The sequence below is a fragment of the Temnothorax longispinosus genome, chromosome 2, assembly GCF_030848805.1.
Source record: "Temnothorax longispinosus isolate EJ_2023e chromosome 2, Tlon_JGU_v1, whole genome shotgun sequence".
Taxonomy (NCBI): Eukaryota; Metazoa; Arthropoda; class Insecta; order Hymenoptera; family Formicidae; genus Temnothorax; species Temnothorax longispinosus.
Genome location: NC_092359.1, coordinates 24998647 through 25026394, shown reverse-complemented (window position 1 = coordinate 25026394; position 27748 = coordinate 24998647). Strand labels below are relative to the sequence as shown.

The 27748-nt window shown below is 42.5% G+C and overlaps 2 protein-coding genes across 6 annotated transcripts in view; both read right to left on the bottom strand.

Moving 5' to 3' along the window:
* The window catches only part of LOC139807908 (uncharacterized), a 29679-nt gene extending 3104 nt beyond the window's left edge, over positions 1 to 26575 (bottom strand). Inside the window, exon 1 of one of the 2 annotated variants that reach the window (XM_071769410.1) lies at positions 26449 to 26575. Coding sequence is in view for 1 of the 2 variants with exons in the window: in XM_071769409.1 (XP_071625510.1) it covers positions 25145 to 25186 (42 nt within the window). In the remaining variant the exon portion in view is untranslated. Of the gene's footprint in view, positions 1 to 25144; positions 26117 to 26448 lie in introns of those variants that run through there. The other variant, XM_071769409.1, reaches the window with a different exon arrangement.
* Positions 258 to 27748, bottom strand: part of Eip93f (Ecdysone-induced protein 93F) — a 137177-nt gene continuing 109686 nt past the window's right edge. For all 4 annotated transcript variants that reach the window (XM_071769366.1, XM_071769367.1, XM_071769365.1 and 1 more), the window contains one exon: positions 258 to 27748. In XM_071769366.1, coding sequence (XP_071625467.1) covers positions 26455 to 27748 — 1294 coding nt within the window. In that variant the 3' untranslated portion in view covers positions 258 to 26454.

The following is a 27748-nucleotide window of genomic DNA, read 5'->3' as shown; positions in this document are numbered from 1 at the left end:
GGGACGCGCGGACTTCGGCGTGGGACTTTTTCTTACGGAACCGTGAAAAAAGTTTTCGCGACGGATACTGCCGTCCGCTGCTTCCGCGTCCGCCTGCCTCGGGGACGCGAACAAGCGGGAATTAATCAATCGGAAACATAGCGAGTCTCTTTTTAAATACGAATCTTAAGAGAACTCGTAAAAAATAAGAGGAAGGAAAGGGATGCAACTTCGATCGGACATAAAGCCGGAAGTCGCCGATCTTCTCTTGTAAAGTGTTTTTCTTTTTTTTTTTTTTACTTGTTGAAGAGTTCTCAATAAAAGAATCGAGGAAGAGAAAGGTACAATGTGGGCTGGCAGGAAGAAGCGGAAGCAGCTAGTCCTCGTCTCTCTCGTCGAACGCTAATAACTATAATATATAATATGTATGCGCGAACATACGCGTGCCCCGGCGCGACTGACTTTTTTTTATTTATATATTTTCACACCGAAGTCAGAAAGGCAATACGCAGTATGAACTTACTTAGTACATTTGTGTTTTCCTTTTTTGTGTGTACGTGTATGTATGTATGTGTACGCGCTTTTTTACGTGTGTGGCTTTTACAACTATTTTTTTTTATCTTCATTTGTCTATTGTTCCGTGGCTTCTTCTTCTCTTCCATCATTTGGTTCTCCTACTTCTCTTTTTTTTGTCCCATAATAATACGCTCTCTGACTTTCTCTTTGTTAAATTCATTCTACCCCCGTTTTACCTCGCATTTCCCGTTTCACATTTCACTTTTGGTTTATATTCCATCTTCCCCCCCGCTCTTACCGGGTCACGAAAATTATCCGGAGACACGTGAGAGTAAGAGGATAGAGAGGTACGAAGAGGAGAGATTTGAAGGATTGGGTAGTCGGAGAGGGTAGCGGAGAGATAATCGTATACAGACGCGGTTAATGGAATTAATTAATGCTGAATTAAAGTAAAATAAGTGAATGTAAGTACATATACATAGATGGTGACAGTTACGATCGCAAATATCATGACTTCGTTCACTGCGCATCAAGTTTTCTAAGAGAATCAGAGTTCTTGCGAAATTTCAATTCCTACAGAATATTGCCAATTTATTTCGACAAATAATGGCAATATATTCTAAAGATACAGGTTTTAAAGATATTAAAAAAATTCTAATTATTGTTGAAAAACAGTATTCTTAATTAAAACGTACAATTTGTATCTCTTAATTTGCAACAATTTACTGCTTTGTCAGTGATTTATCAATTATTACATCAGACAAATTCTTATCTCTTCTGTTTTGCTGTTAGTTATTACATTACATTAATATATTTTATCAGTCATTTATATTCTTTTATGTAATGAAATACTCTCTATAGAGAACAACTGAAGAACACATTAATTAAAAAAAAAAAGATCTATATCGACCAAAAAGTTAGCAATTTTTTATTTTCGTTAATGCACTCAGAAACCTCTATTAATTTTAGAAAACTTTCGCAATCGCAAACAATGCTCTTTTTGAGATCGCAACGGACATTGGGATAAGGCGCGCTTCCCCGTGTATGAACAATGAGATGTTTCAATTTCTTTCGTTATCTTGCTCACTTACAAATTATTTTTGACTTTAAACGTAATTGCATTGTCGCAAATATTGAGGCGAGAAAGAAATTGGGAACATGCAGTTGCGTGATACATGCGGAGAAGCGAGAATTAACCAATTGGTAAACTGAATATTTTTCAATCGATTTTATTGAAAATAATACAACAAAATGTCTCATAATAATAATATAATAATAATAAGAATATAATAATAATTAAAAATAATTAATAATTATAGATACGTACTGTGTTCTCTACTCGATATCTAGATAATCGCCTTAAAACATTGTTTAAATAATATTATCATCGTCATTTCAATTAATGTAATAATAAAATAATAATAATAAAGGCAATAAAGTTAATAATAATAATAATTATATCATAGAATAATGTATCAATAAACAAACTTAATAGGCTAATTACTCGTTAATCATTCGTCATCGTTCTCGATTGCTATCAATGGATCTTTTACTTTACCTAGTCATTAATAATGGATAATTAATTAATTCATTAATTAAATTACACGTTGCTTGGATATGCACATAGAGATATAAAGTCGTTTTTGGTCCCACCTAACTGCAAACGTTATATTCATACAATTTTTTTTTGTGTGTATCGCTTGGATCGCTTTACATGTGTATGCGTGTGTGTCATACGTGTGTGCACGTGTTGCAAATAACTACTGTCCCGCTCTCGGTATAAAGCTGTCGTTTCTCTATTTCCCTTTTGTCCCTCCCCCGCAACCGTATTCCGAAATAGTTCTATCGCGTATACACATGAAACAGCATTGCGTGTGTGCGAGTGTGTACACTCGAATCGTATCTCGCGGAACGCGTTGACAGGGTGTCCCCCGAAAAAACGGTACCGCGAAGAATGACAAACGAAAAACAAACAACAGTGAAAAGGGAAAAAACGAAAGAACGATAATCCCGTACCGAAAGTTAAATACGCGTTTACGCCATTTAATAAAATATACATACACACATACATAAATATATATATTTTTTTTATATAGATATATTTACATATATGTATATATATATATCGCGATTATATGTATACATATCGCTTTTTACTTTTCTCGTGTCCCGTTATTTACCTAGCATTTCGCTTTGTTACCCTCCCGCCCCCGATTTCGGTGCCGTTTTTCCCGTGTCTTTCCTTTCGTCCTATCTTTCCCTCCCGCGAATATCCCTTTTGTTATCACTGGGGACAAGTCTCGCGCATAATCGGAACACGTTCTTCTCGCGTTATTACCCCCCTCCTCTTTCCCCTATCCCCGACCTATCCCATTTTACAACTGGCATTGCGTTCCGTTCTCTCCTTCCGCACTTCGCTTTTAAAGTACGCTTAAGTTTACCTAATAACATTATACTCTCACTAGATACATCGCCGTGCGAGGGCGGACGACGTCTGCAACGGTCACGATATTTTGATCCACCCGGCGCGTCAACCCTCGCGACGAGAGGTATTTCTTTTTTTTCTTTTCCTACTTATCCCCTTTTCCGCTTGTACAGCCAATTGAATATGATTTTTTTTCGCGGGACCGACGCCATCGGTCGCCGAATAAACCTAATTAATCTTTCTTATTAAGGCTACGCCGCGCAATTTCTCGCAATTTGCAATTTCTCGCACGAATACTGGTTTATATCAGTCTCATGTTTCTTTCCGCCGAGCCTGGTCGAGCCGACGGGTGCGTCTGCGCTCCCTCAGAACAGTTTCCCCGAGGGAACGCGGGACGTTGCGCCGCGACTCTCTTGCCATCACCGATTTCTCGTCGTCGGCGCTGACATACTCGGACCAGACTCCGCGTATAATGTAATGCCAGTTGTACGCTTCTTTTTCGGAGACGAAACGGTACATCGCGTTCGTCTTTACGCAAGGAAAACGTGCGCTCACGGAATAATTCGCTAGATCAGGCGCTCACGGCCTCCTTTGGCGTTCTAATTCGTCTTAATCACGCGACAATTGATAATAATTAACAGTAACAATTTATAGGAAATCGCGCGCTGCGCGAAAACGCATCTTTCCCTTTCATTAACCTTCGTCGCTCGCACTTTCTTTTTTTATCTCTTTCCGCAATGGTAAATTTTTCATATATAAATATAATTTAACATATAATTTTCTATATATAGAAAAATTATACGCTAAATCTAAGCAATGTTAAGAAATACTGAGGCGTATACGTTTTATTAAAATATTAAATTCCGTCTATGCAATTCATGGGCATACATTGTTATTAAAATAAAGATATAAGAAGACTTTAGTTTGATTACAGATTCTAAAAGTGCCTTATTCGAGGCGATTAAGTGATTAAACGATTAATTAAGAGTTGCCTCAATTTAAAAAGAGTTAAATAAAGAAAGACGAATCAACTAGCTTTAGTTAAAACTTTTCCAAGAAGATACGATTTGTTTTTGTATTGTCTAATTCACGTTTCATCGCACGAACAATGATGATTACGGCTTCTTTCATTTCTCCAATTAAAATTTGAGAACTCAACACACTTGGTCGGGAATGAAATCGACTCGGGGGCGGTTTTCGACGCAACCGTATCAATTACAGCTGCGGAATTATAAAGCAATCGTGCCGTTCACGGACTAGTAACGAACTCACACGCAACGATCAACAACGTCAAAGCAAATTTACATCGCGGGCGTCGCGTACACATTATACGCTCGCATTTACCACTAATTTCGCCTCTCTCGGCGGAATCCCGAGATCGGGTGGAGCGCACGTTTTCCATCTTTCGTCTCCCCCATGCCGAGCCCTCGCGAGCGAAGCGGCGCGAAGCAACTTCAAGTAAGGAAGGATTTTTTGCATACCTCCCATAGCGGTACCAGTTCCCTTTGCTGGAGGTTAAGGAACCCTTCCTGAGGGAACTTCTGAACGTTAGAATCCCCTCTCCCTTCCTTCCAAGTTCATCAAGGTCGCGCCGCGTCTCCCGTTCGGCCCGTCTCGTCCGCCTTTCCTCTCGTATCGTTAACATACTTCAAATAGTAATATACCTCACAACCATTTTGACAACAATCAACCGTCAACAAAAGAGCGTTCCTACCTCAAAGAACCTTCAAAAGGTGCGCCACCCAGCCAGCGTCGACCTCCGGCGACACTTCCGCGTCCCCCTTTTGATTTGCCGGCCGGAAGACGGCCGAAATTCTCCCCCTCGTCGATGGCCGGAAATCGAGCTTGCCGGCTGACGTATCACATGTTCGAAAACTACGAACCACGTACGCATCGCGATCGTTTCGTCACTCTCGCATTCATTCACAGAGCGCACAACAAAATGCCCTTTGATTTCTTTTTTTTTTTTCGTCGATCTCGCTCTCGCCTTTCGCGTGCTCTCTCTCTCTTTCTCTCATCCGTGCTTTCTCACTTTCTTCCCTCTTTCGCTCTCATTCTCACGTTCGCCGTTTCCAAAACTCCGCTCGCAAATGCATTTCATACATTTCATACAACGTCATATTCGTCGCACGAAAGACGCTCGAAAGGCTTACATGAAATTTATTTTATCATAATTTCGCACATTGCCAGTTTGCTCCTTTTTCTGCGCCGAATTCTCGTCGACGTGAAAAAGCGTTTAGCCGGCAAAAATCGTGTATCTAATGCAACTTCGCAACGAAGTGGAAAATTATCGTCGATAATACGCGACATTCGTTTTAGTAGTCAAACACCCGTTCGTACGATTAGAAGAAATTTTGTATTTTCCCTCTTTTTCCATGCCGAATGTATAGTTATTAAAAAAGAATTTAATTAAAGCCCGCGCTTTTTGGTAATAATCGGTCGGAATGTATTTTCGATAGCATTTTAATATTCTCCGATAATAATATGGAGATTGAGACTGTGCGTGGGTTTTAGCTTCCGATAGCTGAAACCTGGATTTCAGAATAAATTTTTTTTTCGCCCATAGCCGTATTGGAAAAACGCGGTGTTCGATTTCCATGTGCGTTTAAAGGGCTCGAGGACTCGAGGATCGCGCGTCGGGCTAATAATATCAATCACGATGACTACAGGCGGAAGGATAATCATATTTCATAGATTTCCATATCACGCGCGATCGCTTGTTTAATTTCCCGAAGGCAAATCGCGCGTATTAATAGAAACGTTTTCTTTTCGTTTTCTTTCTTCGGAAACCGATAACACAATGCCTCGCGATTAAATCGGATCCCGACTTCGCATTAACAATTAACAGTATCAACAATCCTTGGTCTTCAATTGGTTTATCGCGCGGCGCCAGATTGGCTCGCTTCTCTAAAATTGATCGCGGTCCAATTAGTAGCAGACGACCGCCGATGAATTTCCACTTCGCCACGCCTCGTCAATTATTACTCGCCTAATTCTCCCCGCGAACGTCCTTCTTCAATCGCATCTTGTCGCACGAAATGCGCACCCGTTTTCTTTGCCCGGCGTCGATTCATCGTCGAATTAACATCGTCGGCTCGCGTATAAATCTCTATTTTCAAAGAAAAGATGTTCTTTCGGTACAATGACGGGTTCAGCGATAAATAAACTAATCTATTCGATTGGAGTCCCAAAGCGCTCCAGATATATTACGTTTCAAAAACATTATATCACTTAAAGATATCAATTTTGATCACAATATTGTATTTGCTATCAATATTTTTATAGTAGAATATCTATTTTTAATTCCTTAAAAAATGTTTTTGTAATTCAAAAAGTTATATAGGTGTCTCTGGAACTTCAAACCCGTCATTGTTTTCGGCAAACGGTGAACGAGACCGTCGTCGACGATGCGAAACGACGACGGAATGAATCGTCGCCCTCGTGTCGAACGTTCAAACAAAGTCGTAACGAAAATAACACTACTAATTATACACTTTAAAAACGATATATTCTAATTACATCATATTACGTTTGTGTACGTCAACTCGGTTCCGAAATTGCTCTCGCCCGGCGCATGTACGCGTATTTTAACGTGTGTGTATCTTCTTTTCCTATTCCTCGACCGATCAGCGATCGAATACCGGCATAATTCCCCATAAGTTCAGATTCTCATGCGATAGACGCGACAGAAAATGTAATCGCTGTGTTCGTGCGACGCGATTGATGCGTAAGATTAAGCATTTTTCCGTATCTATAACAACATGGAAAAATGGCTACATTTGATCGAGATAATGCCGGTTTCGATCTCTGCTCGTGACTACCTCGTTCCGTCGAAAAACGATCAGTACATTAATTTGCAAATACGTTGCTTCAGCAACGTCTCATACGTGTATATGCGTGTACGCGTGTCTGTGTATCATGTGTACGTGTATCATATGTATAGGCGTGTCGGAATGCCCTGCGATGTCTCGCGATCGATCCTCGCCGTGTTTTCCTCCGGCGTGCACTGTCTTTCACGGAACGGGAGTAAGGAAAAGCTTTTTCGGGGCCGGAAGGAGAAAGTACGAAGGATGCACGTTGTGTGACGTGCCCACGAACTTGCTGTCGATACTGCATGCATAATCGACCGGCCCTTCGAGGGTGCCCTTATTGTTAGATAAACCTGTCGCACTGTGTCGTTGAGCGATGAGATAATATAATCGTCGACGAGATCACGAATGTGACACGTAATGCCTTACGTGTCGCGTACGTATGGGTACGTTCGCGGTGTGTAATAATATACGTATATATATGTACACACGTGTATATGTATACACGATAAACGACAGCGCCTACCGCAGTAAGAATGATTGATAAACAATATACAATCGCGCGATCTAAACAATAAATGGCGACACGTATTTTAGAGATCGTGTATGTTATATGTGTATGTGTGTGTGGGTGTGTCTGAATATGTGTGTACGTGTGTGGCTTTCGTATATATAGTAAATATGCATATCTATATACCGCGTTAGACGCGCCTTAAATTTCTCCCTTCCGGTACGAAACGATAATATATAACTGTAAAATCCATGTAGAATATAAAAAATATTCTCTCGCCGCCTCTATCTAACTATATGAAACGCTGCACTAAGACTGTATACTTCGTTACGAACGTATATGCGTGTGTATACCCGCGTGTTCGCGCTTGTGAATGTCTGCGTATGTGTGTAACATATGTGTATGTGTGTGCTCCTACGAGGAGAGCTGTGTACATGGTCGTGTTGCTTTACGTACGATTTTTTTTTCCTTTTCAAGCTTAACGGGAAAGTGTATTTTTTACGTCTAGATAGGGTGGTGGGTTGGATCGAGGCACATCGTCGGATCGAGATCCTCTCAATTCCAATTCTCATCTTGATATCAATTCTATCGCGCGGTTCTCTTAGCACAACATTAAATACCCTTTTAATTTTGATTTAGCGATAGCGTTGCAATTTCTCGCGCGCGACCATATTATCCTAAATTTGGTAAACTCACTCGCACGCGCTAGTATCGTCACGATTGCCCTCGTATTACGTTGGCCATAAAAGCAATCCTTTGACGATCATTTGGCATTCGATCGGATCTATTATTGGTGCACCTGATTTCGCGTGTTACATCTCGCGCTAATTTACAGTCAACAACAATTATCACAGCGGCGCCAATTATATCAATATAAGATTATGGCCCTCGGAGTAAAACGTCTATAAATAAATAGACATTTACGCGATAATTTAATGACAGTCAAAAGCCAACGGTTAAATCTTGACTTTTGTTATATTTTTACGATACCGAGTCGCGCTCTATTCTTTTTTTTTTGCGCTCGATTAAAACTTCCTTTTTAAGCACGCCGGTAACATTACAATTTATCTCGAGTCGAGAGAAGTGTTCGATCCTCGATACGCCTCGGACTTAGCTCGGGTACCTTAATAACTAGAAGATACATCGTTTAAATCAAAAGGGGGAGAAAATCCGGGACGAGGGTGTCCGGGGGAGGAGGCGGGGGTGAGGAGGGGGGAAGAGGGTGGGAAAGGGCGGAGAAATCGAGGGTAGAGCGTAAAGGTCAATCGAGCATCGGGCGCTCGATCGAGAAGGTACGAAGGTACGCGATTGAGCGCTTGCGGGATACGCTTTATTATCCCGCCTGCGCCCCGTTGTGTTGTTGTTGTTGTACTTGACGAACGATCACGAAGGGACACGAGAACAAAGAAGTAAGGTACAAAAAAAGACGCGTTGTTAAACGTTATACGTCGGCGGGCTGTAACTGACCCGCTCACTACTGCCACCGTTGTAGAGAACCCGGGTCCTCTCCCATGAGGGATCGAATCGAGAGGGTTGAGGGGTTGAATGGGACTGTGAGGGAGTGCTTCGCTTAAGAAACAAGCTTCCGCCGTGCTGGATACAACGATAAAAAACGACGGCGCCCGAAAGGCGCGCGCTCGATAGCGCTCGCGGTGTTTTTTTTTCCTTTTTACGCGATAAGACTGGCTCTGCTGCTTGATTAGCTGGGGATTAATTAACGCCCTGTTTAATGGGGGTGCCCTGGTGGCCGAATCGTCGGAAGGTCGACGACCACCGCGTTAGCGACGACTATCGCGCGATCAATCCTAAAGATTTTATTCTTCCGCCCGCCCGCGACAAAAAGCGCGTTTGAAAACGAAGGGAAGAGCACTAAATACGATTTGATCAGCGTAATAGAGAGAGAATTAATGTTCCCGATCGTTAACCATTGTGATCAATATCGATATATAAGTCGCATTGGGGATTTTATCGCTAACGCGATCGACGACATTTCGAAGATCCGGACGATTGTTGTGCCTTCAAAACATCTATCGTGTTACATGGATCTGTTTGAGGAGCAAAACAATGGATAATGTACATGGCGGCTGTTGATTGTACGATCGGCATTTCGATTTTAATGAGCATGTTGACATTCGGTGACGAAAATTAGCAATTTGCCTTTGTAAGAGTGCGTTGTTGACTGAATATCTAATATTTTTCTTAAATTGATCGAAGCGTTTCGCACCGGCGTGTGTTTCTGTCGATAATAATGACGACAATAATGCAGTAATTGGAACATCGAGATCAAGTTTCGAAACGCCGGTCGTACCAGTAGCCGCGTTAGAAGTTCGTTAACACTTCTGAATAGATAATCATACGATCGTCATCGATGAGTATTTAACGTAGGATCGTGGCTGATTAAAACGGATTTCTAAGCGTGTCCTTGCCTATGAAGAAGAATCGGTCCGATCGACCGGAGAATATTAAAACGTGTTCTCAATTTACAGAAAAACGTATATACGTCTACGCGGTATGTACAAATATGATTCGCGCGCAATCTATATACAACCAAATTAGAATTACGATTTATTTAACGTTGGGCCACATCGTGGTAAAGCAGCGTGGATCTGTATAGCTTGGTAGGCTCTCGCTGAATCTATCGTCGATATATTCCCTACTGATTTAGACAACACAGAGATGCCTAAAAGACGTCAAAGAGCTGTCTTATCTTCCTTCGAGACGGTTCTTCAACGTCTTTTCGAAGCATTCCGCGATTTTGACTAATGTCATCCGCATCAGTGTTACTTAGTCCGCCATAAATATGCCTGCCCCGGAAATTTATGCTTCCCTGTATAGGATTAACTTGTTTCGCTGATCCTGACGTTTCTTTCAACGAAAAGCAACGGGCGCCATTCGCGTTCGCTATGGCTCGAGAGAGAGCTGTGAGACCTCGCTCACACGTCCCTTCCCATTTCCTTCCACAACGTTCCAATATCTTGGAAGAGACACGCGTCTTTTTACGGTTACCTTGCCACATTGTCGCGCAAGGTGGGCGCAACGTGTGCCTTCCGTGCACCTGCCAGGAAATTTGTTGTTCGCGCGAGGGCGAAGAGAAGAGCAACCGTGTGTAAACGGGGAGTAAGTAAAAGTATTTTCGCGAGAGGTGCAATCGGAGACCGCAGACTTGTCGTTCAATACACTCGGCGGTGGCTAAGCGGATCCCGCGCACACGCGAACGTTGCTCTAATTGCGGTTGTTTTGCACACCGATACGTTACAAAAATACGGGAAAATGTTGATCTACGTCGGATTACGGTATGGCAATCTGCGATTTTTGTATATTGAGCCGACGAGAAAGGACGAAGAAGGGACGAGAAAAAAAAGGGGAAAAAAGAACGTCGATGCGATTCGAGAAAATTCGCAGTCTATACCTCCGCTGGAATGAATTTACGTAATCTTCTACACAGCCGCGCGTACGATCTGTGTGTCCGTCGACCTTTCCGGTGATCACATAGACTCGCGCGAGGGCGAGTCGCTGAAGAGTACGAGTTAAGGAACGCGGTGGAATGATCGTGGAATGACAAAAGACCCGGGAAGACGACGGGAGAGATCGATAACCGATACCGTTCGAACGAAAATTCATCCTTTAGCGAGTTTCGAGAATTTTTGAAAAAGAATCGGACGTTTGTTTACGTGGATCGTGATTCGTTAGAAAATAGAACGTTAGAAAATAGAATGGAAATTATATCGAGATATCCAGAAATATAATAACCTTTCTCGTCGTTTTTTTGTCCTCTTTTCCCACTCGCATCTTCCGTTTCGCGTGATTTAGTCTCTCGATTCTCGATTATGGCCACGTGGCCGCTAAGCTTTTATGAACACATGTGCTTTTGATTGTTGCTACGAACGTCCGACAAGATATCGCATCGTGCAATTTCAATGTCCAGAAAGACATTGAAATCTTAGCAAACTGTCGATTTCTTGGATTTCTGACGAAGTTAAGTTGTAGAAAATGAATGTTTAACTTCTCAATGTCTGTAATACATATACACGTGTACATATTAATATATCCCTACTTTATTAATTTTCATTGCATTTGGTATCTAAAGAGATGTTTGCAAGTTGTTACATATTCGAATACGTTTCCGTTCTTTCGGTTTAGTTCAATTCATACAGCGCGTACAGTTTTCTTTTTTATTTATTTTTTTTTCTTCAATTCGAATAGATCAATAAGTATGAAGTTCGAAAATAGATTTTTGAAAGTGCAAGAGATCACCGCTTCGCGCCAACGCTTGCGTAGGGATCCATTTCGGTGGAACGATGATACTTTCGAAATGCCTTCGGGACAAGAGCTGAACTCGACGATAAAACCGATGAAAGAAAAGAAAGAAACAGCAAATTGCACAATCAATATCGTGCCAGGAGATTCGGAAAACTCATGTATTCTATCATTCACCGAAAAAAAATGACGGAAAAAAGCTACAATTTTCAGCATCAAATTTTCTTTTTAGAGTGCGCTTCTTTTAATTCAAAACCCGGTGTAAAATGTTATGATGCACGTTTTTTTATTTATCGTTTCAACGAAAAATAACCTGTCGGGGTTTTTCATGGACAATGATTAATTAAGGTTACGAAAAAAGGATGCTCTCAGAAATGCACGAGCCAAACAGATATTGATCAACACGATTCTGTACGGATATTTAATGACAGTAACAATACATAATGATGACGATGATGAGGATGATAAAGTTGAGAGTGATAATGGTGATGTCGGTCAACCGTCGTCGTCGTCAGCGAAACATTTCGATCGGCGCGTACATATGCATTATACATACATATGTATGTCGTAATAAGTAAGTCGTATGTACGTTATCTGTTGGTTTTGCATTTGACGCACGCGATCCGGCAAACCGCCCACGAATCCCTGCGCGAACACCCAACACACAAATGCGTCTGCATGGATATCCCTGTCGCGTCGGTTTTGCATATAATCGCGTACGTGATCATTTCAGCAATACGCGCACATGTGTATGTATACAGTTTCAATTTGTATTCTATATCTTGAAAACACGCGTATATATACGCAATAATTTTCAACATATTTATATATTTATCTGAATAGCGTTACGTTACGTTAAATCTACGTATCGCGTTATGTTGGTCATATATATATATATATATATATATATATATATATATATATATGTGTGTGTATGTGTGAGGATGCGTGGTGTTCGCGTATATCCGTGTGTGCCTCACGCTCGCATGCATGCAGTTACCGCATCCATACTCGCGCGGGCACGCATTTCCGGGACGTATACTCGTACGCACTTACGCACATCGTCCGCATACGCGCGCACCAATCCCTCATTCTCGCCTTCACAATAATAATCACGTGACAATAATGATAATGATAATAATGATGGTAATCACTCGCCGGCGCTAATCGCTATCGTGACGGCAATTAATGCGCGCAATCAATGAACCAGTTAATGAATATGCTTACGCCTACGTCTACTTAATTATACAATCGTAATGATAATTATCGTGATTACTCGTATGCATGCTCCGGATCTATCATCGCCGATCGACGAATATGTTTCCTTACGCGCCGGCATATTTCCTAACGATCGCGAGTGGGAAACGCGGCGCGGCATTGCCTCCATATCATCGATTGTAACAGATCGGGGACAATAGATTCCGTCCGCTGTCTTCAAATTCTCCTCTCGAGATGTGCTAAATCGCGCGCGCGCGATCAAGGAGCATCGTTATGACAACGGACAACGTAGAACGAATGAGGAGAGCAAGGAGTATAATATTCTGGATAAAGTATTCGCTATTAAGCTGTCGTCGAAGAATGACCCAATCGAATACCGTACATTATAAACGAGTCGTGACAAAAATATTCGTTCGACAAGAATAATTTTTTTTCACTTGGGAATATTTCTGAAGCATCCCGAAAGCTTTTTTCATTTTAATTTAATCAACGTTTTTGTGTCGCTTTTATTTAGCTTATTCGGCTGTCTGACGCCTAATATGCAGTGTATTTCAGTCAGTGAAATTATCGAATTGTTTCGCAGAGCGCCGATTTAAACTAAAAATTCTAAATTTTATATTAATACCGAAATACACGACACGATATTTCGTGCGCATGTGTGCTGAAATATATACATATATATACCGAGAATTTCAAATTTTCAGAAACGTCTGATGAATGATAATCTCAATTACTCTTGCGGTCTATTCTATGAATATCAAATCGAAGAATCTTTTTACGTGAGACGAAAACCTAATAACGGTGTGGAATTGGAACGCGAAACATCGTCGAAATGTTAGACAAAGATTCTATTTAAAACCGACGATGGGCGAGTAATTGAAGTAAGCTGTTATTCTACAAATATAACTTTCGGCGTAAAGATTTCTAATTGCGAGATAACCAAAACGCATAGCTCTCTGTGTGAGTGTGTATATAAATATTGTATATAAAACACTCACACACGAAGGACGCCTGTTTCTCGTTAAAATTAGCATTCCCTCTTTTTCCCGTCGAGCCTTTCCTGGCGTAGGGCCCTATCAGCCCTTACGCGAATGGCCTCACGCCATTCGCTTCAAGCTTCCTCCACGCTGCTTTACGACGATCACCCTGGTACTGTTTAACCTCGCGTACCCCTAAACTTCGCGTTAGCATCTTTTTTAGTTTTCCTTAAGAGCATATAAAAAGTCGTGTGGCACATTGACGGTTGGAATGTTATTTTGTCTTCATTAAATTTATAATAAGAATCATAATAATTAATAATAGTAGTAATATAGTACTTTTTTTCGGTGTTATTAATAATATTGTTTTATGTATCGTTTAATAATAATAATAATAATCATAAGAATCATAATAATAATAATTAATATATTTTATATATAATATATCTTTCTGTGTTTATACTATAGTAGTTTGTTTCCTCTGCACTTATTTATATTCTGCATCTGACTGCGGGTTTTGATTTGTGGGAAACTTCGCTCGGCCTCGCGACGCCGCGATCGACGACAGATCCGTATGCCGGGTGTCGCGCGCGCGATTGATCGACAGAAAGAGTCCGACGTCCCTTCGCCACTATCCCTATCGTCGGCGATCGTGCGATGGGTTCCCCGAGAGCGAACGTTCGAACGTCTGTCGAGATCTGTCTCCTCGACGCGTTCGCGAAATCTCGCCGCGGAATCGCGTTGATGATCGCCGGATCCAAACCGCCGATCCGCCCGTGGGCGCCGACCGATCGCGACTCGAGGCCGAGGCGATCCTTGTTTTTGCATTGCTCTTCGTGGCATGCTCTTCTGCATTAGCGTAAATCACTGCTGGATATATGTATATGACGTAGAGACTTTTAGTAATCTGTACTTGTTATTTTTTTTCTTTTTTCCTATTTTGTTTTGCTTTGCCGCAGGGCGACCATTGCGGGACGCGGCGGGCGCCGCTGCGCGATCGCCGCTGCGTGCCCTGATGCTGAGAGAAATGTCTATTGTTGCCTGTAGTGTGTATATGTTGTTGCCGGTTATTTGTTAATAATACTTTGCTCGCTGAGCACCGGGCGAGTATTCAGCCCGGTGCGCGCACGGGCTCGCCTAAGTCTGATCCAGGATCGACGATTGCTCCGATTGATCTCAAACGTCGTGCGTCGCGTTTTTGATCTCTAATCTACCGATTGGACCCGATTCGAGGTTCCGTATCAGTCTCGAGGGACACAAGCCGGGTGTCTCGAAGTAGAACAAACGATTAATCAATTGTTACAACGGACAATGCAATTAATCGTTCAAGCTCGAATTCCATTGAATTCCCGTTGGATTACTCGATGCCGAGAACACCGACGACCCGCGACCCCCAGTTCGACCGACCGGTTCCTCGTGATATGCTCCGTTATCGATTGGTCGTGTACTAATCGTCGCACGTATCTAAGCGGTCTTCGCTATTCGCGCCTGTCGCGATCGCGGCAACGTCGATCCCGTCTCGGCGGCCCGTCTGTTACTGTAAGGAGACGACTGGTATCGGGAGGCTATTGCAATGTTGTTGTAGCTGTAATGTTAGAGAGAGAGCAGACTGCGTGTACTGTTATTTCTGGTATGCTGTTTCGCGTGTCGCCGAGTATGCGAATGCGGCCGGGGGGAATTAGCTTGCGGGGTGAAAGCTGTAATAAGAGCGTAGGGTAGTTGCGCGGAGGTTTCCATTGGCGGGAGGGTGGTTAATCCTGTTGTAAGGGTTGTCTTGGTGTGGTGCGGAGGAAGGGCTCGGGGACCTTCCGAGGATCGGATGCTTAATTTGCTTAATTCACCTCTCCCTCGATTATAGTCACTTTTCTTAATTAACCGTTAAAACCATTGTTGCCCGTAGAGGAGACCCGACCTGGTTGCCTTCCGAATATCGTCTCCTCATCGAGATCGAACAGCGAAAAACACGCGCGAGACGAAAGAACTTATACATTTTTCTCTTGGCGTGTGTATGTCTTTTGATCGATTTATTACCGGTGATTCAGCGTACTTGGTCCGTAAACTAATTGGTCGTACTTTGAAGCTCTCCGGCGTATTCAGGTCTGCGACGTTTTGGTACTAACATTTGATTAGAGTACCGACGATCGATTTTCCGATATGTAACTCGATTTTATTAATAAAAAAAAAACACGCGCTTTACCCCTGCACGCTCACAAGTTATCTATATTTTTCGAATAATGCGAAAATCAAAAGAGGTCTAAAGATTAGAAAGTTTTTCAGATATTTCCACGTTGTCTTTCTTAAATGTCTGTTATCGAATTTCGTTACGTTTTTTCTCGATCATATCGTGTGGTAAAAATAGTAAGAGAAACATTGGATGAATTTTGCTTCTTCAGTATCGGCACTCGTCGTCGACGAAAAGTTCTCGTCTCGCGGCGATGTGACTCGGCTTGTTACGATCTTGGTGATTTGCGCAGTCAGGCCGGGTCTGGCGATAGTGATAGCATATAGAAAAGAACACGATATATAAACAACCAAAGCGCCAAACTACGAGTACCATCGATGCTAGCTGCGTAGTACCAGCGCCATTTACCTAATCGCTACTAGTCGAAAAGTCTAGGCTGAGCCGGTGCCGGAGACTATCGCCACCGATCGGCCTCTCGGCGAGAATGGAGAGCTGCGACTGTCGAAAACGCAATTTCGGTACTTTCATGAATCTGACAACTCTTTCGTAACAATTTTAAACCGATAGTTATAGAGTCACGTAATATCGAAGATAAAAAACTGTTATGCGAATTAAAATTTGCGAAACAACGGATCGAATTTAATTTAGCATGACACTTAAGCAACAGCAAAGCCAAATTTTATCGATATACCATATGTAATTTGTTCGATTTCTGTTATTGATTATGTGCAACAAATTAACGGATAATCTTGTATACAGTGACTGACGAAACTGATCAAACTGCAGTGCCATTATTACGAGTTTATTTTTTGAAAATTCATGAACAGAGATATAGTAGCAAGATCATAGATATTTATTTGTTTATAAGTTGATAACGCTTTTTTTGAATCAGTTAGTCATAGATAATTGTAGTAATTTTATCACACAGCTTCATAAGTCACTGTATAATTCGATTACTATACAAAGAGTTATCAATCTGTTATTTCACTGAGATTTTGCTTCCTGCAATTCGCGAAATAGAATTAGTTCGTATTCATTTTACTCGATTAAAAATGCAAGGAGAGTTTCGACTTTGACATGTCTCTCGGGATTATCCAAATGGCACGGAGAAACGAAGTGGAAAAGAGCGAAAACATACAATCTCGCGGAGAGCTCGTTCATTTCCAGCTGTCGCGAGAGTCGCACTCAGGGATATCTACTCCTTGGCAGTCGCGCGATGCGAGGAGAGCTTTCGCCTTCTTCGCGGCCCCTCGGAGACGAGATCTCGGCACCGGTTTTAACCATGTTACCATTCTCGCGTTCAAATCTTCCGACTTGTTCGCCGTATATCTATCTACCCTATCTACGATACGTGTGTCCGTCGTCCGACGTCGAGACGACGGCGGCGATTCGCCCAGTTGAACACAATTCGGTCGGTATTCTGTTTCTCTTTTTTCCCCCCCTTCTTAATTTATTTTACGGTCTCCAACACGCGTGCGGTCGATCAACGTATACAATGCTGCTCGCTCGTCGAGCCTTCTTTATGCCTTTAGAGTCACTTCATGACTGAAAAAAGCCTACGGATTACAAGCTTATTAAAGCCGATCAGGAAGGTACCGAGTCCTCGACCGACAACGGAGGAGACATTTTTCGATTTACTACATTGGTTCAGGCGAACTCGCGTGGACTTGTCGGGCTCGTGAACGCGCGGATCTTCCTCCACGTATTTTAAATTATTTATATTTCCTAATAGTTCATCTAATTATTTTTTACCTGTCCACGATGTTCCTGTATACTTTTATCTACACATAATATTTTATATTTTAAGATTTTAAAATATAATAATAAATAAATTGTTTCTTGCCAATGAAATAAATCGTGTCATTATTGAAAGTATTAAAATTAAAAAATGTCCTATGTTTATGTAATTTTTCTATTTCAATATATTATTATTTATGTTAAAAACGCATTTTAACGAAAGTTCAATTTCAATCAAACAGGTGTTACTTCTTCAATCAGATAGATATTTTTTTCAATTAGGCAAATATTAATTTCCAATCGAGTGGATATTTTTCTTATTAATGACTTGGTAATTATTTCACGAGAATCACATTTTTATTACCTGGTTAATACCTGGTTCATTTTGTTAATTAATATTTTTTAAAGAAGAAAGCACAACTCTTAGAAATACAGTAAAAATACTAATTTGCAATAATAAACAATTATGATGATGGCAATAACGACCTATATCCTTGAAGTGAAGCTCGTGTGAAATCAATCAGACGGAGCAATCCTCGTTATATCGACAGCATCAGCGTATATAAACGGCAGTTTAAGCATGGCATGATTTTTCATTACATTGCTACTTGAATAGCGAGCAAGTGCCTCGTCAATTTTAAGGGAAGATCCGCGCGTACGCGAGGGAAGACCTTTTCTTTTCGTCGCATCGACGTCGGTCGCTTGATTGTGTATATATGTCTCGTGTATGTGTATTCATGTATATGCGTGCGTGTCCTGCGTGTATGCGTGAAAAAACTGTGTATCCCTATATGAATGACAGGCCAGCTCTTCGTTGATCACGAAAATCCCAACATTCAAGAATGCGCGTGAATTGAAAATAGAATTTAAAAAACGGTAACTTAGCGCGTAACAGCTCATTTTGCTCCATTTTTTTTCTCGACGTGTTTCGCGTACGTGTGTGTGTGTGTGTGTGTGTGTGCGCGTGTGTGTGTCTAAATATAAGTGTGTATTTAATGAGTGAATATGCGTGCCTGTGTTCGTGTACCTAATTGCACTTATTCGAAAAAAACGGAACATAAGGTTGAACGCAAGATGGCGGCCGGACGGCCCTGGAACGTATTGTGTAGGTAATATACACCCTTGTTTAATTTACTTTAATAAGAAACTCTATATACCGCTTTTGTCTCTATCGCGCTCGCTGTTGTCGCCCCGGTCAAGCGCGCTCGAACTAAATCTGTTTGCTGCTACGATTAGTCTCATCTATTTTCGTTCGTGCTACTGTGAAAGTCGTAAAAACGTAACTTCATAACTTAGGCACAATTTGGAACTGTTTAGACCATTTTCACACGACCCCGTCTGTCCGACGCTCGTGTGTCCATCGATCGTGGAAACGAGACATTCTATTTGCGGTACCGACAACGATAGAGATTACGCGTAATAGATCAAATTACTTAAAATGAAAATAGTAGTGATTGTTAAAATCTCAGTAAAAGTATCTCAAAATCTTAATATACCCTTCCCCAGAATAAATAACTTATTATTTGATTTTTCTATTGTTATCACATGTCTTGAAAAATTTAGCAATTTAGAAAGAACTGAAATACTTTCAAACGTTTTTTACACTTTTTTTTACTCGCATTTGAAATAGTATATATTATGTAAAACATGTAATATTTGTATGTAATATTTTTATTATTCAAATTCAAATTTAAAAAAATCACTCACTATCTCGAAAAGAAAATTTAATCGAACTGCACAATAAACGTGTCAAATAAGATTTTACGAAAATTAGATATTTTTTTAAGTTATTGACGGTATGTAATTATTAGTTGATAAAAATCAAGCATACAGTAGCGCAGTGATTAAAATAATAAAATTTAATCGTTCAAAATTCGAGGAAGCAAATTGCGAATGTCGTTCTTACATCCATGTTCGTGACACACGAGCGTCTCTCTCGCTGGAACCATACCAAACGTGACAATATTGTGAGGTAGCTGACATTGAGCCGTTTCAGGGCCAATCGGACCAAATCTTCCTGTTTTTCAGTTATCCAGAATCGCGTCCGAGTCCCATTCTACCTTCGCGCGAACTGAAAGGGCGCCGAACGGAGACTACGACTCTTTCTCCTTTCCCCCACGCAAAGTCGGCGGAAACGGAGAAAGAGAACGTGAGAATCCCCTCCGTTTCCTCTCGTTCTGCCGATCGAGGGCTCGATGAAAGCGGAAAGAGCACGCGCGCGACAACATAAAGAGAGGTGTGCAAACGAAAACGCAAAAACGGGAATCTTTGGACCCGATTTTCCGAGCGATGCCCGCCATCTTGGTCCCGTCTGACCACCGGTGTGGATCAATGTAATTTCGCGATCACGCTTCTACCGTATTCCTTTTTTCCCCCTATTTATCTATCTACCTATCTCTGTCTCTCTCTTCGCTCTCTTACACTCTTTTTTTCTCTCGCTCTCTTTCTTCCCCTCTCTTTCCTCCACTTGCTCGTTTTGTCCCGTTTAGTTCTCGGTTTGCCTTCCCTTATTCGTCTTACTTTGTCTTCGCACACCGTAATTACAATAGTCTTTTTTCTTTATATATATATATATATATATATATATAATATATATATATCCATAATCTTATTACATATACACTAGCTGGTTACAATAATTTGTGAAAAATATACATCAAAATTTTGTTACTTTTTACATCACAGATATTTTAATATAATATATCATCTTTTAATTCTTAAAGATTTCTGTTCCTCCCCGTATATTCGACCAATCCGTCACTCGCCGGATTGTTTAGCGTATCGCCCGCGACGAAGGGAGGGACGACAGGATGTGACAAGCGCGAACGGACCGAAGAACTGAAGGATTCTTTTTGAATTCTCCGATCGCGAAGAACAAAGTTGTGCGTTAAGGTATCTTTTATGCATGCATTTTTTTGCAGGGTGATAATTGTTGTGATTTTTAAAGATTATAGACTTCTGAGGCAACATAAATATCTAAAAAATACCTAATAAAAGAGTGTCTGAAAGACATTCTGATCGTTCGGATATCTTTTAGACGCTTTTCGCATTTTTTCTAGATTTTTGCATTCCCTTCAAATATAACTACCTATATATGCATTTTAGAGACAGCGATACATGTAACATCAAGTTTTTTTTTCTACCAATTGTCTTCGGAATCGAACGAGAATTGTCATTGTGCGGCGCACGAATGTAAACATGCGCATAAGAGAAACCTTAAGCTCGATTTCTCAATAACGGAGAACGACGAATACGATTTCGACTTGGAGGAGCTTCCGTCGTGTCTTCGTCTCCCGTCGTCTCCCCCGGAAAGAAAAAAAAACAAACGAAAAAAGATCGACAGTGCTTCAACAATCGCGTCTACAACGGTACATGCCTAGCCTCGAGTTCTCTCATATCCCTTTCCCCGACGATCGCGTGTAGCAAATTTTCCAGAGAGAAAACGGGAATTTCTCTATAGTAGAATTTTACTCGAAGAGAGTCGCCAAAAAGATAGACAAATATCTCCCTCGGTCGACGTCAATAATCCCGCCCTTCTCGCGCGAAGGAACGAGACCTTCTCTCGCGTCTGCATCGACGATCGCTCGTTCGGACGGCGATCGCGGTTTATAGCGCACGGTGTTGTGAGAATCTTCGGCGCGTTGCCGCGAGAGAAAGAAGTAACGCGCGTCTATAGGTAGTCTAAACTGTTATGGCAGATGCGTCGACGTGTCGCTGGGAGATTATTAACGCGGACGTATCGTTAATTACGCCATCGGCGCGTCGATCGTACTAATTGTCGCGACCTAATCGTCCCCGTTCTAAACCTACGCGGGCGAGCCTCGCGCGTTGTCGCTCTGCACAGTCCGCGTCGTCGAAAACGTCGCCACCTTGGTTGCAACGTGCACGTGTAACACATGCCTTGCACGATTAATGATCAATTTCATCAATACATTATAGTTTTTATTATCTTTTTAATTTATATAACACGCAGAAATAACGGATCTTTTATATATACAAAAAATATAGTTAACCGTTTTTAAAGAAGTCATTCCGACTCAAAAACAATAAATTTATTTCTTAAATAATTATTTTATTCACCGAATATTAATTTCAACTTCCAAAGCATAAAACGTAAAAAATTCCATTACATTCATTACCTAATCTTAACCATTCTTAATTGCAAATATCAATGTATTAACATTATTCTCTCGTATCACGGCCAATCTTCGTCTAGTTAGCGAATATATATGTAAAATTACAGGTACCAATTGGATAACGCATTCTACGTGAGAGAGAGAGAAAACCACCAACAATTTGATCGTTGTCTGCTTGCAGAATTTGATCCAATTACGAGCGATACGATGAAGAGGACAGGTATCCGTAGCAACTGCGAATTATTTTCGGCGACGCGGACGTTGGACGCCGGATAGTCTCGTTCGTCCTACATTTGCTCGCGCGCTTTCTATATTCTCCCCTTTGGTGTATCACCTTTTCTTTCACGTGAAAAAAAAAGAAATACCGAAAGACGTACCGCGTTTGCACCCGATGGATCGTGGAGATTTGAGATCCGCCGATTATAGACCGCACTTAACGTCGCGACGAAACATTTTAACCGTAATTGAATTAACGACAATCATAGTGTACGCACGTTTACTATCATCCGCACGATAAATATCATTTTTTTTTTCACATCTAACGATAAATCTTTCGATAAAAGGTATCGGGCTTGAATTTCTAGGTGTGTCGGTGATGCGAATTCGCGGGTATAGGGGGGTTTGAATGGGCTTTTGGGTTGGTACAGGGGGGTGATAAAGGGGGGTGAGTGAATTAGTGGTCGGAACAAGTGTATAAACATATTTCCCTCCTTTTCGCATAATAATGCCTGGTGAACGTTTAGAAAAAGACTTTGAGGCATCAAGTATAGGTCAGATCACACCGAGTGATTTATATACTTCATCGAAGGTGTGTCTGCGAGGGAGTGTGTAGGAGTAGAGGTGAGGAATAAAGGGAAGAGAGACAGGCGGTGGTGGTGGTGGTGGTGGATAGTTAAAAAGTGACTTAGCGGACACAGGGCGAAGGAAGGTTTAAATTTACGTTTACACACAATCATAATTAGCTTGCATTTCGCTTTGTTGCTGTTCAGCTTGTTAATTTTTTTTAACCCTAAGGAGACCTTAACGTTTACACTCAATAACTTGTTTCCGCGTTTACGCGCGCTTCCTTTAAAGTTACATTATTCACGGTTTTTTTGCTTTAAATAGGGTAAATTTTAAGTTTAGTTCCAAAAAACACCGAGAGAGTAGCCTTGCCTATATGGTTTACTTTTTTCGTAGGTATAATTTTTTTTTCATTAATAAGGAATTTTTGCATTTTTAAAACACCGAACATACATGCCTTATACTTTATGTACAGCCTAGAGTCTTTCAGTCGTTACTTTTAAAGAGAGTCATGAGATGAGTGCGTGTGGATCATCCTTTTTCGTTTCCTACTGCTGCTGCTGCTCTATCCTCAACTTTTCTGTATTTATTCGCGTCATTTTCCCGCTCGACTACGCTCGACTATGCGAGAAAAATAGGAAATCCTGGCCCGCACTACAGCACCATTTTATTTTTTTTTCTTTTTGTCGCCGTTTTCTCGCGTTCGTCTGGCCTCCGATCCTTTCTACTCCGGCTTTCGTCTCCGTCGATTTCGTCTTGGTCCAACGGTCTGCCTGCTATATTAACGAAATGACGAAATCGTCCATTTTAATACTAATCGCACAGATCATCTCTCCATGAAACTCAATTTTAACCAAAAGAAATGCGATGACAGTCGCGCACGTCGTTAAATTACTAGAGTACTCAGAAATTTTAATTGTACAACTTTGATATTTCTTAAGAAAATATATAGATATTAGTTCCAAACAAAATTATCTACAGATTTCAATAAAATTGTCTTCAACATGTACGTAGTTAAAATTGAAAATATTTTTAAATTTAGATTACAAACGCGTCTACATTTTAATTAAATTATCATTTTAATTCATCAGACGAAATTTTGACTGAGAATCGCGTATCGACATTTGCATTTGAAATTATTTATTTCTCACTTATAATTATCAATTGATAAAAATTTTAGACTTTCATCAAGATTACAAGGGTTTTCACCGAGCTTGAAAATTTATCGTATCCAAAACTCTCTAGTACGTTTTCTCGTGTATGTATCACAATCGCGAGCATAATTGGACGTGCATGACCGCGTGAATTCGCAGAAAATTGAATAAGAGAGACGTAGTGGCCGCTCGAAACGTCGATGTTCGTCATTCGTTCGATATACGTGTCGTCGTTACTTCAAACCGGCGCGGCGGACGATCGAAACGCGCTCGAAATGTCTGCCCAAAATCCGTCCCGACGCGTTTCACGATGAATCTGCTGGTTCCTAATGCATATATCGCTCGCGGGAGAGCCGCGATATGTGTGAGAAACGAAAACAAAGATTAAAACACATTCCTAGGTTTAGTAAGTCTTTTCCCTTGCGAAGAAACGATACAACACTGCCTCCGCTTGCGCTGCTGCGACCGCAGCTTCATTTTTTTCTCTTTTTCTTTTCTCTCATTCCCTCTATGCAGTAGAAAATTTGTATTCGTATCAAAAAGTGGGCGTCTCGCGCTTAAGAAAAACATCTGCGCTTCCGGTATATCGAAGAAAACCGAATCGAGAGCCGGCGCGCGCGCGCGCCCTACAACAGTATCCTTTTTCCTCTTTTATCCCACGTTCTAATTTCACATCTTTCTAGTTCTGACTGGATTCGGATCGCAATTTAATCTCATAGCGCGACGCCGAAAGATCGCGATCTTCGTAGCCGAAATTGCTCACAAAAAAGAGTGGGAAATCGGAATTACCCTTCCTCTTCAAACTTTGTATGCAAAACAGAGGATTAAAGTTATATAACAACTAAGAGACTTCTAACTTGATATTATTTTTTAACGGTAGTTCTAATACTTGCAAATTCCTAAAATAAAATTCTTTTACTTTTTTTATGTGTGTCAAAAAACTTGAAATATTTCATGCTTGTTTAAAAGATATCAGAATCTTTTACGCGCTGTTCATTATACAAAAACCCTTCGTAAGAAAAAGATTTCTTATAGATGATTAAGCGTGGACATATCTCTCGAACGTGCTATTATATTGATCGTTCGGACAAAAAGATCACTCGCGACTTTGCAGGCAATTCTCAACAACGAAGATCGTATTCCGGTATTTTCTGCATTCTTCCCATTTTGCCGCGTTCTGACGCCCGAAACGTGGGACGCGTTCACGTCGAGCGCTGGCCTCGAAACAACCGAGATTATAGAAATATTGTCGCGTCGTGAAAAAGAAAAACGTCACCTACGCGCGCCAACAAAAGCCTTGGCTCGTTCTCGCTTCGCACACGTTTCGTAATGACCAAAAAATATATGTATATATAATATATTATTCCTTATATAATTATATCGCTTCTTAGTTAAGTAGTGTTTAAATAGTAGATAATAAGTTTTTTTTTTCATTTTGCATTAGGTAGTTTTACACTCACAGAGGAAAAAATATGCTGTCGGCGTCGGCATTTTTGTTCCATCGTTTGACCTTTCGTCGTCGTCCACCGATTGATAGTGGTTGCAGTAATTAATAATCGTAATAATAATCATCGAACGGCTAACATTTCGCGTGTGCGTGCGCCCATGCGTGCGTCACACGGCGTTGCGGTCCGAGCCTCCTCCTTCGACGGCCAGGTCCACGACGCCGTCGCGGGACATAATGGACTCGTGTATATCATCTTCACGTCTATTGTAGAAATGGAAATTTTACATTGGCGCGAAATATCGAAATCCGCCGATGCGATTCGCGGTGAAGCTTGACGCTACGACGCGAAGAAGATGAGAAGATCTCGTCGGCTACGCCGCTGTAACGACACATATGCACGCGCGCAACGCCTAAGTATCTCGTTATGTTCCCCATTTTTGTATACTCGCGTATATGTACTCGTTTGTGTACACGATGTATGTGTGTGTATGAATGCTGCGTGTGTCGCTGAGTGTCGATACTTATGTGTGAGAGAGAAGAGTCTCGTGGAATGTCGGGCTTGTAGAAACGCGGTCAGAATGGGTCCTTGCGCCTTGCTAAAGCGTGTCGCGTGTGTGAATACTCAGCACGATGAACATGTCGCGCGTGTGTCTTTTATATCCGTTACGTTCTCGGTATGTACTCCGGGGCGAAATGTACTTTTCGCCGTAAGTCGAAAGGGTTTTCCTGCACGCGCGCCTAAATACCAGGTTGGCCGGTGGGCCGTGGACCAGCCGGACGCGGGTTCATACGGCGGGTTCATGCGCTTAACTGGCGGAATCGCAGTGGGTTTACGGTTGGTTGTGCTTAGCATTTATGCATCGCCACTTTTTGTTCTCCCCTTCTTGCACTGGACTTGCAACCTCGCAACGCTTCGAGGTTTTCTTCCGATCGGAATAGAAAGGTCGTAGGGGAGCAGGTGGAGGGCGGGGGGGGAGGGGGGAGATCGTGGGATAATCGAGGGTATTAATCGCGTCGGCGACGGTAATTGAGGATTCCCTTCGTCCCTGTGCTCGAGTCGATCATTCAGCGCGAGGAGTTTTCTACTCTCTTACAAACATCGTCTCTTTCTCTCTTGCCCGACACGGGCGAGATTTGGGAAAAAGAATTGAGCGAGCGCGAAGGGAAACCCCGTTCGCGGCGCGCAACAACGAGAAGGCGCACGGATACGGTGCGTGTGAGAGATCTGGGCGGGAATGTGGGTCTTACTGTATATGGGTCTTTTCATTTGTTTTACTGTACTCATAACTGTATACTTTACTGATAACTGATACTGACTTTCGTCTACTCTACGGAGTCCTCCATGCTGAGCGCGGCGCCGCGCTGCTCCGCCGCCGCCGGCTGCTGGCTGTTAGTCGGCTCGCCGGATCTGCTGCTCGCGGTGTTGTAGCCCCTCTGCAGTTGCACGACCAGCCCGCTCACGGCAGCGTATTCCTTTTGTTGTTGCTGCGGCTGAGTCTTCTGGCTCGAATGATCTACTATAAGCTTACTATCACAGGCACTTTTTTTGTCAGTTGACGCGGCGTAGAGGTTGTGTAAGTCCGGGTAGTGATTCAGCTGTGTTTGCTGCTGCTGCTGCTGCAAGCTCAGAGGCTGCTTCCGGTCGCGATCCTCCTGGCCGCCATTGTGAACCTCGCGCTCTCTGCTGCTCCGATCGATCCTCGAGTCGCGGGTGCTGTCCTCGTCCCTGCTGCCCGCTCGGGAGATCGACAGAGGCGTTGGCGGTGACGTTAGCCGATCGCTGCCGTCCTCCGTGCGACCTCTTTCCGACGGTGAGGGACTGAGATCGACCGTGGGCACACGCTCCGGTCTCTCTGGCACCATCCTGCTCGTTGGTCCTCGATAACTCTCGTCCTCGCTACTGTCCTGCGCCATTCGCGGCAGCGGGGTCCTCCTCGAGTTTCTGCAGAGCTGGTCGATCAGGGTCTTGCTGCTCATCGTTTCCGGATGTTGCGACGACGACTGCTGTTGCTGCTGCTGGTTTCTCGCCTCCGCGATCGCCCGCTGGTCCCTTGGAATGCCTGTCTCAAGGCTCGACCTGATCAGATTGTCCAGGAAACTGCCGTTCGCCCCGGGCCCATCGTAGATGCTCTCCACCATGTCGCGCGGCGCCTTCGATATCGAGGCGCTTCGAGAATTCGAAGTTCCGGCCGCGTCTGCCGTTCCGGATACGCCAACCCCCTCACGGTCTCGTTGCTGGTGCTGCTGCTGTACCATCGTGGCGTTTCGTTGTTGCTCCTGCAATCCGCGCATTCTCTGCGACGCGAAATATTGTTCCGGAAGGATCGGCACGTTTGGCGCGCCACCCATGAAGGGGGAGGGCATGAAGGGCGTCGGGTTCCAGAAGTTGAAAGGTCCGAACGGCAGGTGGGGCATGCCCTCCATGAACGGAGGCATTTTCAGTCCGTTCGGACCGGGTATTCCGCCGGGCGGCGTAAACGGTTTCTGCGGCTTCAGCTGCGGCTTCTTATCGACGCCAGCGGTGCCCGGCCGCATTGCCGCAGCCGCCGCAGCCGCTGCCGCCGCCGCCGCCGTCGTCGCGGTCTCCTTCGACTTGTCGTCCGGTTGCTTCTGGTCC